This window comes from Rattus norvegicus, chromosome 12 (genome assembly GCF_021556685.1).
Source record: "Rattus norvegicus strain SHRSP/BbbUtx chromosome 12, alternate assembly SHRSP_T2T, whole genome shotgun sequence".
Taxonomy (NCBI): domain Eukaryota; kingdom Metazoa; phylum Chordata; class Mammalia; order Rodentia; family Muridae; genus Rattus; species Rattus norvegicus.
In genome coordinates this window covers 11,481,784-11,494,864 of record NC_141545.1, presented here as the reverse complement: position 1 = coordinate 11,494,864, position 13,081 = coordinate 11,481,784, and the positions used below count along the sequence as shown (strand labels likewise).

Below are 13,081 nucleotides of genomic sequence, written 5' to 3'. Positions count from 1 at the left end.
TTTGGCAGCCATGTATTCGTAAGTGTGTTTCTCCCAGGATTGTTTAGGCTGTTTAGGCTTCCTCCAGGCTCCTTTCTTCACCGTACCTCCGACATGTATGTGACTGTGTAAACACATTCAAACTACCACTACTTAAGGGGGCCAAGAGTTTATTGTGCCTCTTCTATGGCCGTGCACAATATTAAGAACTAGAGAGACACCAGCCGCAGCTCTCACAGACATTGCAGAACGGACAGTGGGATGCAGACCCTCGGCTGCAGCCTCATAGCACAGGCCGAAATGCACCATGGGTAAAGAGTGTAGCATGTCCACATCTGAGGCCGAGGGAAGGCTTCAAAGGAGAAATGAAACTCCAACGATGGGGAGGCACAGCCAAGCGAAGACAGGATTAGGAGTGAGAATTGTGTTCCAGGAAAAGACGGTGGGTTCAAAGACGACCCCAGCTCCAGGGGCCAGCCAGGCCCAGTTGAGGTGCTAAGGAAGTTGGATATGACTGGCTTTTACAGCTAAGGCGCGAGACTCTGCTAAAAGAAATTAAACACCTACAACAGAATCATTTTATTTTATACCAAGCTAAACTCACTGACAAGAGGCCTCAGACAAACCAGTGTTATAAAATCCCATTGAACGACAACATAGTGAGCCCATGGAAAAGGAAATGCTGTGTGTGGATAAAAATAACCTTGAATTTAAACTGTTTCCCCAGCCAGTGCGAGTCTTCCACACAGTCTGAATTCAGCTTAGGAGTGTTTTTAGCAGCTCTGGAAACATATGCAAATTTGACGCTTGTTAAAAGAAATTCGATAATCACTATTTTGGATTTTTTTATTACAGCAAGAATAAAGCAAGAGAAAGAAACAAGAAATCAATGTTATAGGGGATATCTATGAAACCATTTCCCCCCCCCCAAAAGAGTGATTCATTTAGTTGTATTTTTAACATTTTTTTATCTCTTTTCTAAATGGAGTCTAAAGGGTTCTGAACTACAACAGTTTAAATTACTGTGGGCAAATGTAAGCAAAAATGCGTTTTGGCTTTATGTTTTGGTTTTTGTTATTGAAATGCCCAAAGCTTAAAGAATAATTACATTCGTGATAAAGTCTAAGATTATTTTGTTCATATGTATAAGACTAGGAGCTAAGGTTATCTATTTTTGAGACATGCATTACAATCAGAGCCTCACCTTAAGGGGTGACTTACCAGGAACTAAAGACAGAACCAATGTGTGTGTGTGTGTGTGTGTGTGAGAGAGAGAGAGAGAGAGAGAGAGAGAGAGAGAGAGAGAGAGAGGAGGCAGTCTTGCCTCCTGGTATTCTAGAACTGAGTTTCCGGCCCTAATTCTTCATAAAGAGTGCACACCTTTGAAATCCTCTTCTAGGGGTTGGGGATTTAGCTCAGTGGTAGAGCGCTTGCCTAGCAAGCGCAAGGCCCTGGGTTCGGTCCTCAGCTCCGAAGGGGGGGGGGGGGAGAAATCCTCTTCTAAGGCTAATAAAAAACCCAGTTCTTGATCTTGCTCCCCAAACTTGGGAAGTTTAGCTACCTTGCTCTGAGAACACAGGAGAGGGTGCTTCTGGGAAAGGCTGGCCGCCAGGTGCCGCGTTAGCAACCACGTAGCGGATACTTCCCTGCTGACCAACACAGAGAGTGTGAAACAAGCGTGCTTTTCCCCACAGGCGTGAACTTGCTGGCTTTCCTCGTCATCACGTTCTCCTATGTCACCATGTTCTGCTCCATTCAGAAAACAGCCCTCCAGACTGCAGAAGTGAGGAGCCACATCGGGAAGGAGGTGGCTGTCGCCAACCGGTTCTTTTTCATCGTGTTCTCTGACGCCATCTGCTGGATTCCTGTGTTTGTCGTTAAAATCCTGTCTCTCCTTCAAGTAGAGATACCAGGTCAGGCCCCTTCCTCATCCCCACACACAGTGCCTCCTCAGGCCCTTTGGTTGACAAGGCCAGAGTCTAGGGCAGTGCCTTGCGTGCTCATAGTAAATTCTCCATAAGTACCTATGGCATTGACACAAAGAATCAACACTCCCACCTCAGTGTTTTATATTTAATATTCTAAAGTGGACAGTGGTGAAGTCCAGTAAAGAAGAATAAAAAAGCTGAAGCAAGAGAAAAATAAATCTAAGTATGTTGCTAGCTAATGGTTCTTAGCCAAGAATATGAATGAATGATAGGTAGATAGAGACATACATACATACACATACATACATACATACATACATACATACATACATACATACATACATTCTGTCTTAGTTTGGGATTTATTGCTGTGAAGAGACACCATGACCAAGACAACTCTTTTTTTTTTAAAGATTTATTTTATTCATATGAGTACACTGTAGCTGTCTTCAGACACACCAGAATCTCATTACAGATGGTTGTGAACCACCATGTGGTTGCTGGGATTTGAACTCAGGACCTCTGGAAGAGCAGATAGTGCTCTTAACCACTGAGCCATCTCTCCAGCCCCCCCTCCCCCAAGACAACTCTTATCAAGGATGACATTTACTTGGGACTGGTTTACAATTTCAGAGGTTCAGTCCATTACCATCATGGCAAGAAATGCACGGTAGCATCCAGGCAGACATGGTGCTGGAGGAGCAGAGAAATATGCATCTTGATCTGCAGGCAACAGAAGGGGACTGACTGTCTTGGGGTGGCAGCCAGGAGGAGACTCCCCTCCACCCTGGGCAGAGCTTGACCAACAACTCAATTGAGTGCAATTCTGTCTGGCCACTGAGCAGCTTGCATGGCTACAAGAAATGAGACTGTGTTTGGGGATTTAGCTCAGTGGTAGAGCACTTGCCTAGCAAGCGCAAGGCCCTGGGTTCAGTCCCCAGCTCCGGAAAAAAAAAAAAAAAGAAAGAAAGAAATGAGACTGTGTATCTCCCATTATGAGGAGTCCTCACTGAGATCATTTTACAGAGTCCAGAAAGTTTCCATTGCATTAGGTTTCCACCCCACCCACATAAGCCTCCCAATTCCAGCCATCTCTTCCTGCACCCCCTCCTTCCACCCCATCTCACTCCGCCCCTACCTAACCCCCACTTCCTCCTCCCATACCTACCGGCCCCCCAGTCTGCTGAAAAGATCTATTCTGTTTCCCCCTCTGAGGGAGATCCACGTTTGCCCCACCTAGACCCCTCCTCTTTACCTAACCTTTCTGGGCCTACAGATTGTAGCTTGGTTATCATTTGCTTAATGGTTAACGTCCACTTACCAGTGAGTACATACCACGTTTGTCTTTCTGAGTCCGGGTTTCTCACTCAGGAGGACTTTTTTCTAGTTCCATACATCTGCCTGCGAATTTCATGATACCATTTTCTTTTCTTTTTTTCGGAGCTGGGGACCGAACCCAGGGCCTTGCGCTTGCTAGGCAAGCGCTCTACCACTGAGCTAAATCCCCAACCCCGATACCATTTTTTTAATAGCCGAGGAATACTCCACTGTTGGACTTGTGGAAATGTAAAAGTACTCCATTGTGTAAATGCACCATGTTTTCTCTATCCATTCTTCTGTTGAGGGGCATCTAGGTTGTTTCCAGCTTCTGGCTATTATGAATAAAGTCAAAATGAACATGGTCGAGTAATGTCCTGGTAGCCGGGATGGAGCGTCCTTTGGGTATATGCCCAAGAGTGGTAGAGCTGGACCTTGAGAGAGATTGATTCCCAACTTTCTGGGGAACTGCCATATTGATTTCTATACTATCAGTTCGAGTCCGCAATGGAGGATTATTTCCCTTGCCCCACATCCTCACCAGCATGAGGCATCAATTGATTTATTGACCTTACTCATTCTGATGGATGTGAGATGAAATCTCGGAGTAGTTTTGACTTGGATCTCCCTGATGGTTAAGGATACTGAACATTTCTTTAAATTTTCTCAGTCATTGGAGATTTGCCCATCGAGAATTCTCTGTTTATATCTGTTCCCCCATTTTTAAATTGGATTATTTGGGCTTTTGGATGTCTAGTTTCTTGAGTTCTTTCTATATTTTTGTATGCTATTCTTCTATCGGGTGTGAAGTTGGTAAAAATCTTCTCCCTTTCTGCAGGCTGCTGTTTTGACAGTGTCCTTCGCCATACAGAAGCTTTTCAGCTTCATGAATTCTGTTTTATTAACTGTTGATCCAGTGCCTGTGCTGTAACTGTTCTGTTCCAAAACTTGTGGACACCCCCACTTTCTCTTCTCTTAGATTCGGTGGATCTGGTTGTATGTTATATCTCTGAGCCACTCGGACTTGAGTTTTGCGCAAGGTGATTAAAATGGATCTGTTAGCATTCTTCTACATTCGGACATCCAGTTTGACCAGCACCATTTGTTAAAGATGCGGGGTTCCCCCCACCCCCCCATACTGTGTGTTTCTAGCTTTATCAAAAATCTGGTTCTAGGTGTGTGGATTTAAGTCTGGATCTTTAATTCAGTTCCACTGATCAACATGTCTATTTGTGTGTGTGTGTGTGTGTGTGTGTGTGTGTGTGTATCAATGCCACGTGGTTGATTATTATATCTCTGTAGCACGATTTGAAATGGGAAATTGTGGGACCCCCGAGCAGTTCTTTTACTGTTCAGGATTCTTTTCGCCATCCTGGGTTTTTGCCTTCCCATATGGAGTTGAGAATTGTCGTAAGGAACGGTGTTGGAATTTTGATGGGGATAGCATTGAATTTGTAGATTGCATTGGGTAGGGTGGTCATTTCTACTATTTCAATCCTGCAGATCTAGGAGCCTGGGAGATCTTCCCTCTTCGGATAGCTTCTTTGGAGACTTGAATTTTTTTATTACAGATGTCTTCAACTTGCTTAGTTAGAGTTGCTTAGTTAGTTAGAGAGTTAGTTAGTCGTGAGCCCACGACTGTTAGTATTATTTGAGGCTACCTTGAAAGGCGTTTCTGCCTAATTTCTTTCTCACTCTATTCGTCATTTGTATGTAGGAGGACTACTGATTTTTCTTAATTTTTATTATTTTTTTAAGTTAATCTTTTATCAGGCCACTTTGCTGTAGGGGTTCCCTGGTGGAATTTTTAGGCTCACTTATGCATACAATCATGTCATCTGAAAATAAAGATCCTTTCCTTTCTGCCTTTCCAGTCGGTATGCCCTTGTTCTCTTTCAGTTGTTTTAGACCTGTAGCTAGGACTTCAGGTGCTACATTAAATAAATATGGAGAGAGTGGATGCCTTCTCCTCTTGCTCCTGGTTTTAGTGGCATTGCTTTGAGTTTCTCTCCATTTAATATGCTATAATATATATTATGTTTAGGTATGTTGTCCCTCGGGTCCCTAATCTCCCCAGGACTTTTATTATGACGGGGTGTGGGAGTTTGTCCCTGGCCTTTTCTGCATGTAATGAAATGATCATGTGTTTGTGTCGTTCTGTCTGTTTAATGGTGAGTTACATTTACTAATTTTTGTCTGTTGCCTCTCTGGGATGGCGCTTACCTGACTACGGTGGATGATCCTTCTGACCTATGAGAACATTCTGTCTGCAGGTGTTTTACTGAGCATTTTTGCCTCTATGTTCGTAAGAGAAACTGGTTTGCAATTCTCTTTGTTGGGTCTTTATGTAGTTTGAGTATCAGGATGAGCGTGGCCTCATACAATGAACTAGGCAGTGTCCCTTCTGTTTCAATTTTGTGGAATAATTTAAGGCATATTTGTATTAAACTCTTCTCTGAAGAGTCTGGTAGAATTCTGTGCTAAAACCATTTGGACCTGGTTTTTGCTTGTTTGGATTGTTTTTGGGTTTTTGTTGTTGTTGTTGTTTGTTTTGTTTTGTTTGTTTTTTGTTGTTTTTTTGTTTTGGAGGGTTTTTTGTTTATTGTTTGTTTTGGGGGAGACTTCTAATCACTGCTTCTATTTCACTGGTGGTTCTAGGTCTATTTAAATCATTTATCTCATCCTGATTTAACTTTGGTAGGTGGTACGTGCAAGAAAATTATCCATTTCTTTTAGATTTTCCACATTGGTGGGGTACACGTTTTTAAAGTGTGTCCTTATGATCCTCTGGATTTCCTTGGTACCTTTTGTTACCCCTATCCCCCTTTTAGTTCTGGCTTTGTCAAGTTGGGTATTCTCTCTCCACCTACTAGTAGTTTGGATAAGGGTCTGTCTATTTATTGATTTTCCTCAAAAAGAAAAAAAGAAAAGAGAAGAAAAGAAAGAAACCCAGTCTTCGTTTCGATTTTATTGATATCATCCCTCCGTTTGATTATTTCCTGCTGTCCACTCCTCTTGAGTCTGATTGGATCTTTTTGTTCTCAAGCCTTCAGCTATGCTATTAAGTTGCTAGTGTGAGATCGATCCAGTTTTTTTTCACGCAGGGCACTTGGCGCTGTGAACATTCTTCCTAGCACCACGTTTATTGTGTCCCACAGGTTTGGACGGGCTGTGTATTTATAATTATTATTCATTATTATCAAGTGTTACTGTGCGTGTGTGTTTCCATCGAATTCTAAAACATCTTTAATTTCTCTATTTCTGGATTAAGCCACTTTTCTCCAGTACAGTTGTCCGTCCCGGAAGTTTGCGAGCTTTTTTTGTGTGTCCCTGGTTCAGCTTTGATCCATTGTGGTCAGCGCTGGGACTTACTTCCATTTTCTTCCATCGGCTGAGACTCACTTTGCGTCCAGGTATGTGGTTGATTTTGGAGAAAGTTTCACGAGGTGCCGGGAAGAAGGTGTACTCTTTTGTGTCCGTTGGGTTGGCAAGGTTTGTTAGCTCCGGTGTTCATTTAGCTTCTGTCTGGATGACCTGTCCATTGACAAGAATGGGATATTGAAGTCTCCTACTGTTGACGTGTGAGGGTCAGTATGTGGTTTAAGCTGTAGTAGTGTTTCCTTTAAAAAAAAAAAAAAAAAGTGGGCTTAGGGGTTGAGGACTTAGCTCAGTGGTAGAGCGCTTGCCTAGCAAGCGCAAGGCCCTGGGTTCGGTCCCCAGCTCCGGAAAAAACAAAAAACAAAAAACAAAAAACGTGGGCATAGAGATTAATAATTAAAACATCATTTTAGTAGATTTTCCTTTGGTTAGTATGCAATGGCCTTCTCTATCTCTCCTGATTAGTTTTGGTTTGAAGTCTATCTTATTAGATATTAAAATGCCTACCCCAGCTTGCTTCTTAGGTCCACATGCTCAGAATATCTTTATCTTAACCTGTTACCCTGAGGTAATGTCTATCCTCTAGACTGTGTCTTTTTACTGAGGAATTGAGACCATTAAGAGACATCAATGGCAAATGACTGTTGATTCCTGTTACTTTGGAATTGTCACTGCTGCTGCTGCTGCTGCTGGTGGTGTGTGTGTTTCCCTTCTTTTGATTTTGCTGGTGTGAGGTTATTTCCTGTGTTTTAGTGGGTGTAGTTAACCCAAACCAGGAGCTACAGCAACGAGGAAGGGAGGAGGGGGAGTCCTGGGGATGGGGCCAGACCGAGATATTGTTTTATGCTTAGTGTAAATTAGACCAAAACATTCCAGGAAATGGGGACAGGGGGTAAAGACCTACAGACCCGTGGGTGAGAATAAGGATTAACTGCCCCTACTAGCGCTGGGGCTCCTCTCAGAGCCGGTGCTCCTGAGCCAGAGAGCAGCTTATCCAGGCCTGGCCTGGCATTAAACTGTCTCAAAAAGAGAGAGAGAGGGAAAGTCTCGCCCAAGAGAAAAGGTCCTAGAACGAGAGTCAGTAAAAAGATTCATCCCCAGAGACAGCAGAGGTCTTTCCAAGTACAAGAACGCTCCCCTGAAACCATGTGTACACCATAGAAAGTCAAGCTCCGAGGTACCAAAATAATGAATAACCAACCAGCACGTGCTTGAAGAGGGCGCTCTCCTTGGTGGACAGCTATAAGCGGGGCATCATGGCGATTGGGCATCCTGCTGGAGTGATGGATGCCCTGAGTCCCACAGCAGCCAGCAGGTGGTGGTGGTCCAAAGGCATAGATGGAGTGGTGGAGGCAGCAGCTGAGATCGAATTCGTGTGACGTGCGCAGAAGCGGCGGCAGATTTAACGGCAGGGCCCAACAGCAGCACGCTAGGCGGCGATCTCGGGTCCTGTGTACAGAAGTGGCGTGCATCTCCATTCTTCCTCACCACAGCCAGTGCAAACACGCAGCCCATAGCGAGTGACCGCGACTGCGCCACGGGCCCAGAGTGGACCGTAGCTCCGAGGGAGCACAGGACCATGACCATGACCAGGGCAGGCTAGGGTGCCTGGGCGGCCGGCGGAGGCGCGCCGTGGGACGAGCCTGTCCTCGGCCCCGAGGTTCCCACCGCTGCAGCCGGCGACAGGGCGACAGGCACCACAGGAGATCAATGTCCTCACAGGGTGCATCATTGTTAGGGTTCTCTCACAGGGCACCATTGTTAGGGTTCCTGGTTGGATCCTGGGTTTTGGCACCAATGTCAGGTTTTAAATCTCTGCCCGTAACCGGACATAAAACACCAAGCTACCATGGTTCCACGTGGAGAGGTTTAATGAGAGAAGAGTAGAAGAGTGGAAAGGAGACCGGCCATAGGCACGTTGGGGGAGCGGGGGCGGGGGGTGGAGGGGACAAGAGAGGCAAAGAACAAAGAGCAAGAGGGGGTAAGAGGGGAGTAAGAGAGGGGAGTAAGAGAGGGGAAGAGAGGGCAAGCAGCCACTTTTATAGTGTCAGGCACAGGTGGCTGTTGCCAGGCAACTGTGGGGCGGAACATACCTGGCTGTTCCCAGGTAGCTGTGGGAGTAGAGCTTAGTATTCCAACAGAGAGATGTTGTTAAAATTGACTTTATCATAAAACAACTTATTTTCTTCATCTACAGGGATGGAAAGTTTTGCTGGGTATGGTCATCTGAGCTGGCATCTACGATCACTTAAGAGTCTGTAGGACTTTCTGGCTTTTACAGTCTCCATTGAGACGTTGGATATAATTCCAATAGGTCTGCCTTTATATGTGACTTGGTATTTTTCCCTTGCAGCTTTTAATAGTCTGTGTTCTGTGTGTTCTTAGTGCTTTCTTTATTATATGCCGCGGGGACTTCCTTTCAGGGTCCGATCTATTTGGTGTTCTGTAAATTTCTTGTACCTTTATAGGCATCTCCTTCCTTAGGTTAGGAAAGGTTTCATCTGTGATTTTATTAAAAGCATCTTCTGGGCCTCTAGGCTTGGTTTCCTCTCCTTCCTGCATTCCCGTGAATCCTAGGTTTAGTCTTCTCATGGCGTCCCAGGTTTCCTGGGTATTTTGAGTCAGGAGTTTTTTAGATTTAATGTTTTCTTTAACCAATGGATCGATTTCTTCTACCATATCTTCTATACCAGAAATAATTCTCTCTTCCGTCTCTTGTCTCCTGTTGGTGATGCTTGCATCTGTACTTCCCATTAGAATTCCTAAATTTTTGGGGTTGGGGATTTAGCTCAGTGGTAGAGCGCTTGCCTAGCAAGTGCAAGGCCCTGGGTTTGGTCCCCAGCTCAAAAAAAAAAAAAAAATTCCTAAATTTTTGCAGGTCCTCAAGTCCCTTAGCCTTAGTTTGGGTTTTCTTTATTGATTCTGTTCCCAACTTCAGGTTTTGAACATGCCAGTTATCTCCTTAAAACTAGTTTGTTGTGTTTTTCTGGATTTCTTCATTTCCTCTTTAAGGAAATGCTACCATGTTCATAAAGGCTGATATGGGGTCATTTTCTTGGGCTTCGGCTAGGCTGGACTATTTCTGGCCTGCTATGGTAGAATAGGTGAACTCTTCTGGAGAGTTAATGCCCTGGCTGTTGTTGACTCTGCTTTCACACAGGTGTTTCTTTCAGCATCTGTTTTGGCGATGATTAAATATCTAGGCGCTGACTGCTGGGTGTGTCTTTGTGGGGTGGGTGTTTTGTTCCTTGGCTTCTGTTTCCTCTCGGGATTTTTGAAGCACGTGATGCTGTGTGTTACCTGGTTTTTGCCCTGATCAGTTCGTATGTCCATGGGGAGTGGCTACTAGTGTTGAAGGCTAGGAGGGATGGATTGGGGGAAAGAAGGTTGGAGGAGAAGGTCTTCGTGATCCATTGAGGATGGGGTCAGAGAGGAAAGGGAGACCTCAGCAGGTTTCCTGCTACAGAGCTGGGACGTGACCGGGGCCATCAGATTGCAGGAGTAGAGGGAGAGGGTCCGTCTTCAGCCTCCTTGTTGCCCTGTGAGTAGTGGCCCTTGGGCTAGCAGGGGAGTGCCTGCTGGAGTTGGAGTCTGGGACAAAAAAACAAGTTGATGGAGGAAAGTTAGGAAGGGAAGAGCTGTGGGATGCCCCGAAGATGGGAGCAGGGAGCAGGGGGCAGGGAGGGCTACCACAGCGCTGGGGTTGAGATTGGGGAGTTGGGTCTGGGGGAACAGAGAGAAGAGAAGGTCTGCGGACAGCCTGCCTGGCTTTCTGGTAGGCATTGCTGTGTTCTATAAAGCCAAGGATATGTTTTATAGAGCGAGGTATGGTGCCTTGGGAAGGGGCACCAACTCCACGGGCCCATGCTGAGGCACGGCTCCCCCAGAGGAGAGCTTACTTGGGGGCATGAGAAGAAGGGGAGTTGTGAAGGGAGTAGAGGCAGAGAGAGGGGACAGAGAACAACAGAGGGAGGGAGCAGGGGAGAGGAGGGGAGTAGAGGAGGGGGGAGAGAGAAAGAGAAGCAAGGCTGGAGATTGGGGGGCGGGAGAAGCAAGAGATCAGAGAGAGAAGGGAGTCAGAGAGAGAGAGAGACACACAGAGACAGAGACACAGAGACAGAGAGAGACAGAGACAGAGACACAGAGACCGAGAGAGACAGAGACAGAGACACAGAGACAGAGACAGAGAGAGACAGAGACACAGAGAGACAGAGACAGAGACACAGAGACAGAGACAGAGAGAGACAGAGACACAGAGAGACAGAGACAGAGAGAGACAGAGACACAGAGAGACAGAGACAGAGACAGACAGAGAGAGAGAGACAGAGAGAGAGACAGAGAGAGACAGAGAGAGACACAGAGAGAGAAAGACAGACAAGGAGAGAGAGAGAGAGAGAGAGAGAGAGAGAGAGAGAGAGAGAGAGAGAGAGAGGCCAAACAGTCCCTTTTATAGCAAGCCTGGCCTACATACTTGTTGCTAGGTAACTGCTGGGTGGAACATAGATCACGCCAACAGGCATGACCTGCTGCAGTTGCAGGCTGGGAGTCAGCCATGAGTGGGGACAGGGAGTCAGGTGAGGACGTGTGTGGGATCTACAGATGTTGTTGGCGAGGTTGCAGTTGGTATTCTGATGCAGCAGTAGGGAGGAGATGGGGAGGGACTGGGTCTGGGGCAACAGAGAGAGAGGAGCCACTTTCTATTTCTTTTCAAACTTCTTTTATTTCTCTAGGCACAATCACTTCCTGGATCGTGGTTTTTTTCCTTCCGGTAAACAGCGCCTTAAACCCCATCCTCTACACTCTCACCACCTCCCTTTTTAAGGACAAGTTGAAACAGTTGCTGCACAAACATCGGAGGAAATCCATTTTCAAAGTTAAGAAGAAAAGTCTATCTGCTTCCATTGTGTGGACAGATGACTCTTCACTTAAACTTGGAGTGTTGAACAAAATAGCCCTCGGGGACAGTATAATGAAGCCGGTCTCCCCGTAGTGGTTTTGGATCTCTGGACTTTGAGGGTACTACCTAAAACAAGGTACAATTTGGGGAAGATGGCATCTGAGACGGTTTCCATCTTGGCCGGCAGACACCTGTTCAGCACCAGGGACACAGTGCAACGGCTGTTGGCCCTGCATTCCGGGTGACAGCTCTATGACCTGTGGACCAAGCTGAGAATAGCATCACAAGCCTCTCCTTCCTGTCAGCCCAGACCTGGCACGCACAAGTAAATCCATGTAGACTGCTACATGGTGGATCTCCAGGTAGTCAGCACTGCCCGCCTAGCCCCGGGGTGCCCACATGTAGCCACTGCCATGGCCTTCTCTTACATCACGTTGCACTGTCTGTTAAGTATGGGCATCCGTGACATCTTATTCCAATGTGACCATCACAACACAAAATGAACATCTTTGTCACCACACTTTCGGTAGCGAATGAAATCATCAGCATCTTATTGGTACTTTTGACAGCATCTGCAGGGTTCTGGAATAGCAACTTTGAACACAGTTCCTCACACCAGTTTATCATGACTAGCATGACCAGATGAGCAGAAGGCATGCTGTGGGAGCCTAGAGCCGTTGCCTCTTGGCCTATTTAAGCTCAGAAAAGCTGAGATCTTAGACGGTTTTTTTTTTAAAGGTACCCATGGAGCAAAGGAAATCAGAAACTTGAACTTCCCCAAAGAGTTATCATTCTCAAATGCTTTAGAACAATATTTCTATTGCTGGTAAGTTCTCTTCTCATTTAGCACAGAGACAAGGAGAGTTCAAAGGTGACACAGGATGATGGGTCTGATCTGGGGCCATTCACTCAATTGCACAAATTCCCCCCCAGTCCCACACAGAAATGCCAGAAGCGCTGGCTTTGTTTTTTGAAAGTGAAAAATGTTTATGAAGACTTGGACACTTTTATACTGAAAGTTTATAAATGTGGGGGAAAAGAATACTATGAATAAATTTATATTTTGCATTTGTCTGTGTATTACTTTAAGCTTGACAAAGAATGTGGGTAGGGTTCTGGAGGGCTGAGCACGTCTTGTGGCATCCCTAGGGTGCACACCCCTGTCTTACCAGACACGGCTGACATTTCTGTTTTTCTGTTGCCAAAGCATGAAACAGTAAGTGAACTTCGTCACCTCCCTTTCCTTCTTTCCAGTTCCATGAAAGAGAAAAACGAAAGCATCTATCTAAGCACCCTGTATCACCTTTTTCTACAGAGTGAATGGAACATCCTTCTATCCTGTAGCATCCAGGAAAAAAAAAAACACAGTTATTCTGGTTTATTTGGTACCTAACACTGACTAAAATCATAAAATAAGTTCCTCCATTTAACTAAGAATGTTCCTTCTGTCAGGGAGCGATTCTCATTTGGATTCTATGAATGGCACTGTGAACAAGACTGCCTTCCTCCCTGAGGGTTTCAGCCTCTCTCTGTGTTGTTCCCCTTCCTCCTCCTTCACTGGTTATGCAGTGTCTCTGGCATC

The 13,081-nt window shown here is 45.6% G+C and overlaps 1 protein-coding gene and 1 long non-coding RNA gene across 7 annotated transcripts in view; one reads left to right on the top strand and one right to left on the bottom strand.

Moving 5' to 3' along the window:
* Positions 1-12,567, top strand: part of Rxfp2 (relaxin family peptide receptor 2) — a 61,442-nt gene extending 48,875 nt beyond the window's left edge. For all 5 annotated transcript variants that reach the window (NM_001012475.2, XM_087579017.1, XM_087579018.1 and 2 more), the window contains 2 exon segments: positions 1,674-1,892; positions 11,333-12,567. In NM_001012475.2, the coding sequence (NP_001012493.1) occupies positions 1,674-1,892; positions 11,333-11,592 (479 nt within the window). In that variant the 3' untranslated portion in view covers positions 11,593-12,567.
* LOC102549667 (uncharacterized) lies at positions 6,178-10,190 on the bottom strand. 2 transcript variants are annotated; one of them, XR_015634560.1, is made up of 2 exons: positions 7,804-10,190; positions 6,178-6,844 (listed from the first exon to the last, which is right to left on the bottom strand). It is a non-coding gene; the product is annotated as an uncharacterized LOC102549667 (long non-coding RNA). The 2 variants fall into 2 exon arrangements; XR_015634559.1 differs by having other exon boundaries at positions 6,178-6,758; positions 7,804-8,650.
* Positions 12,568-13,081: the final 514 nt, after the last annotated feature.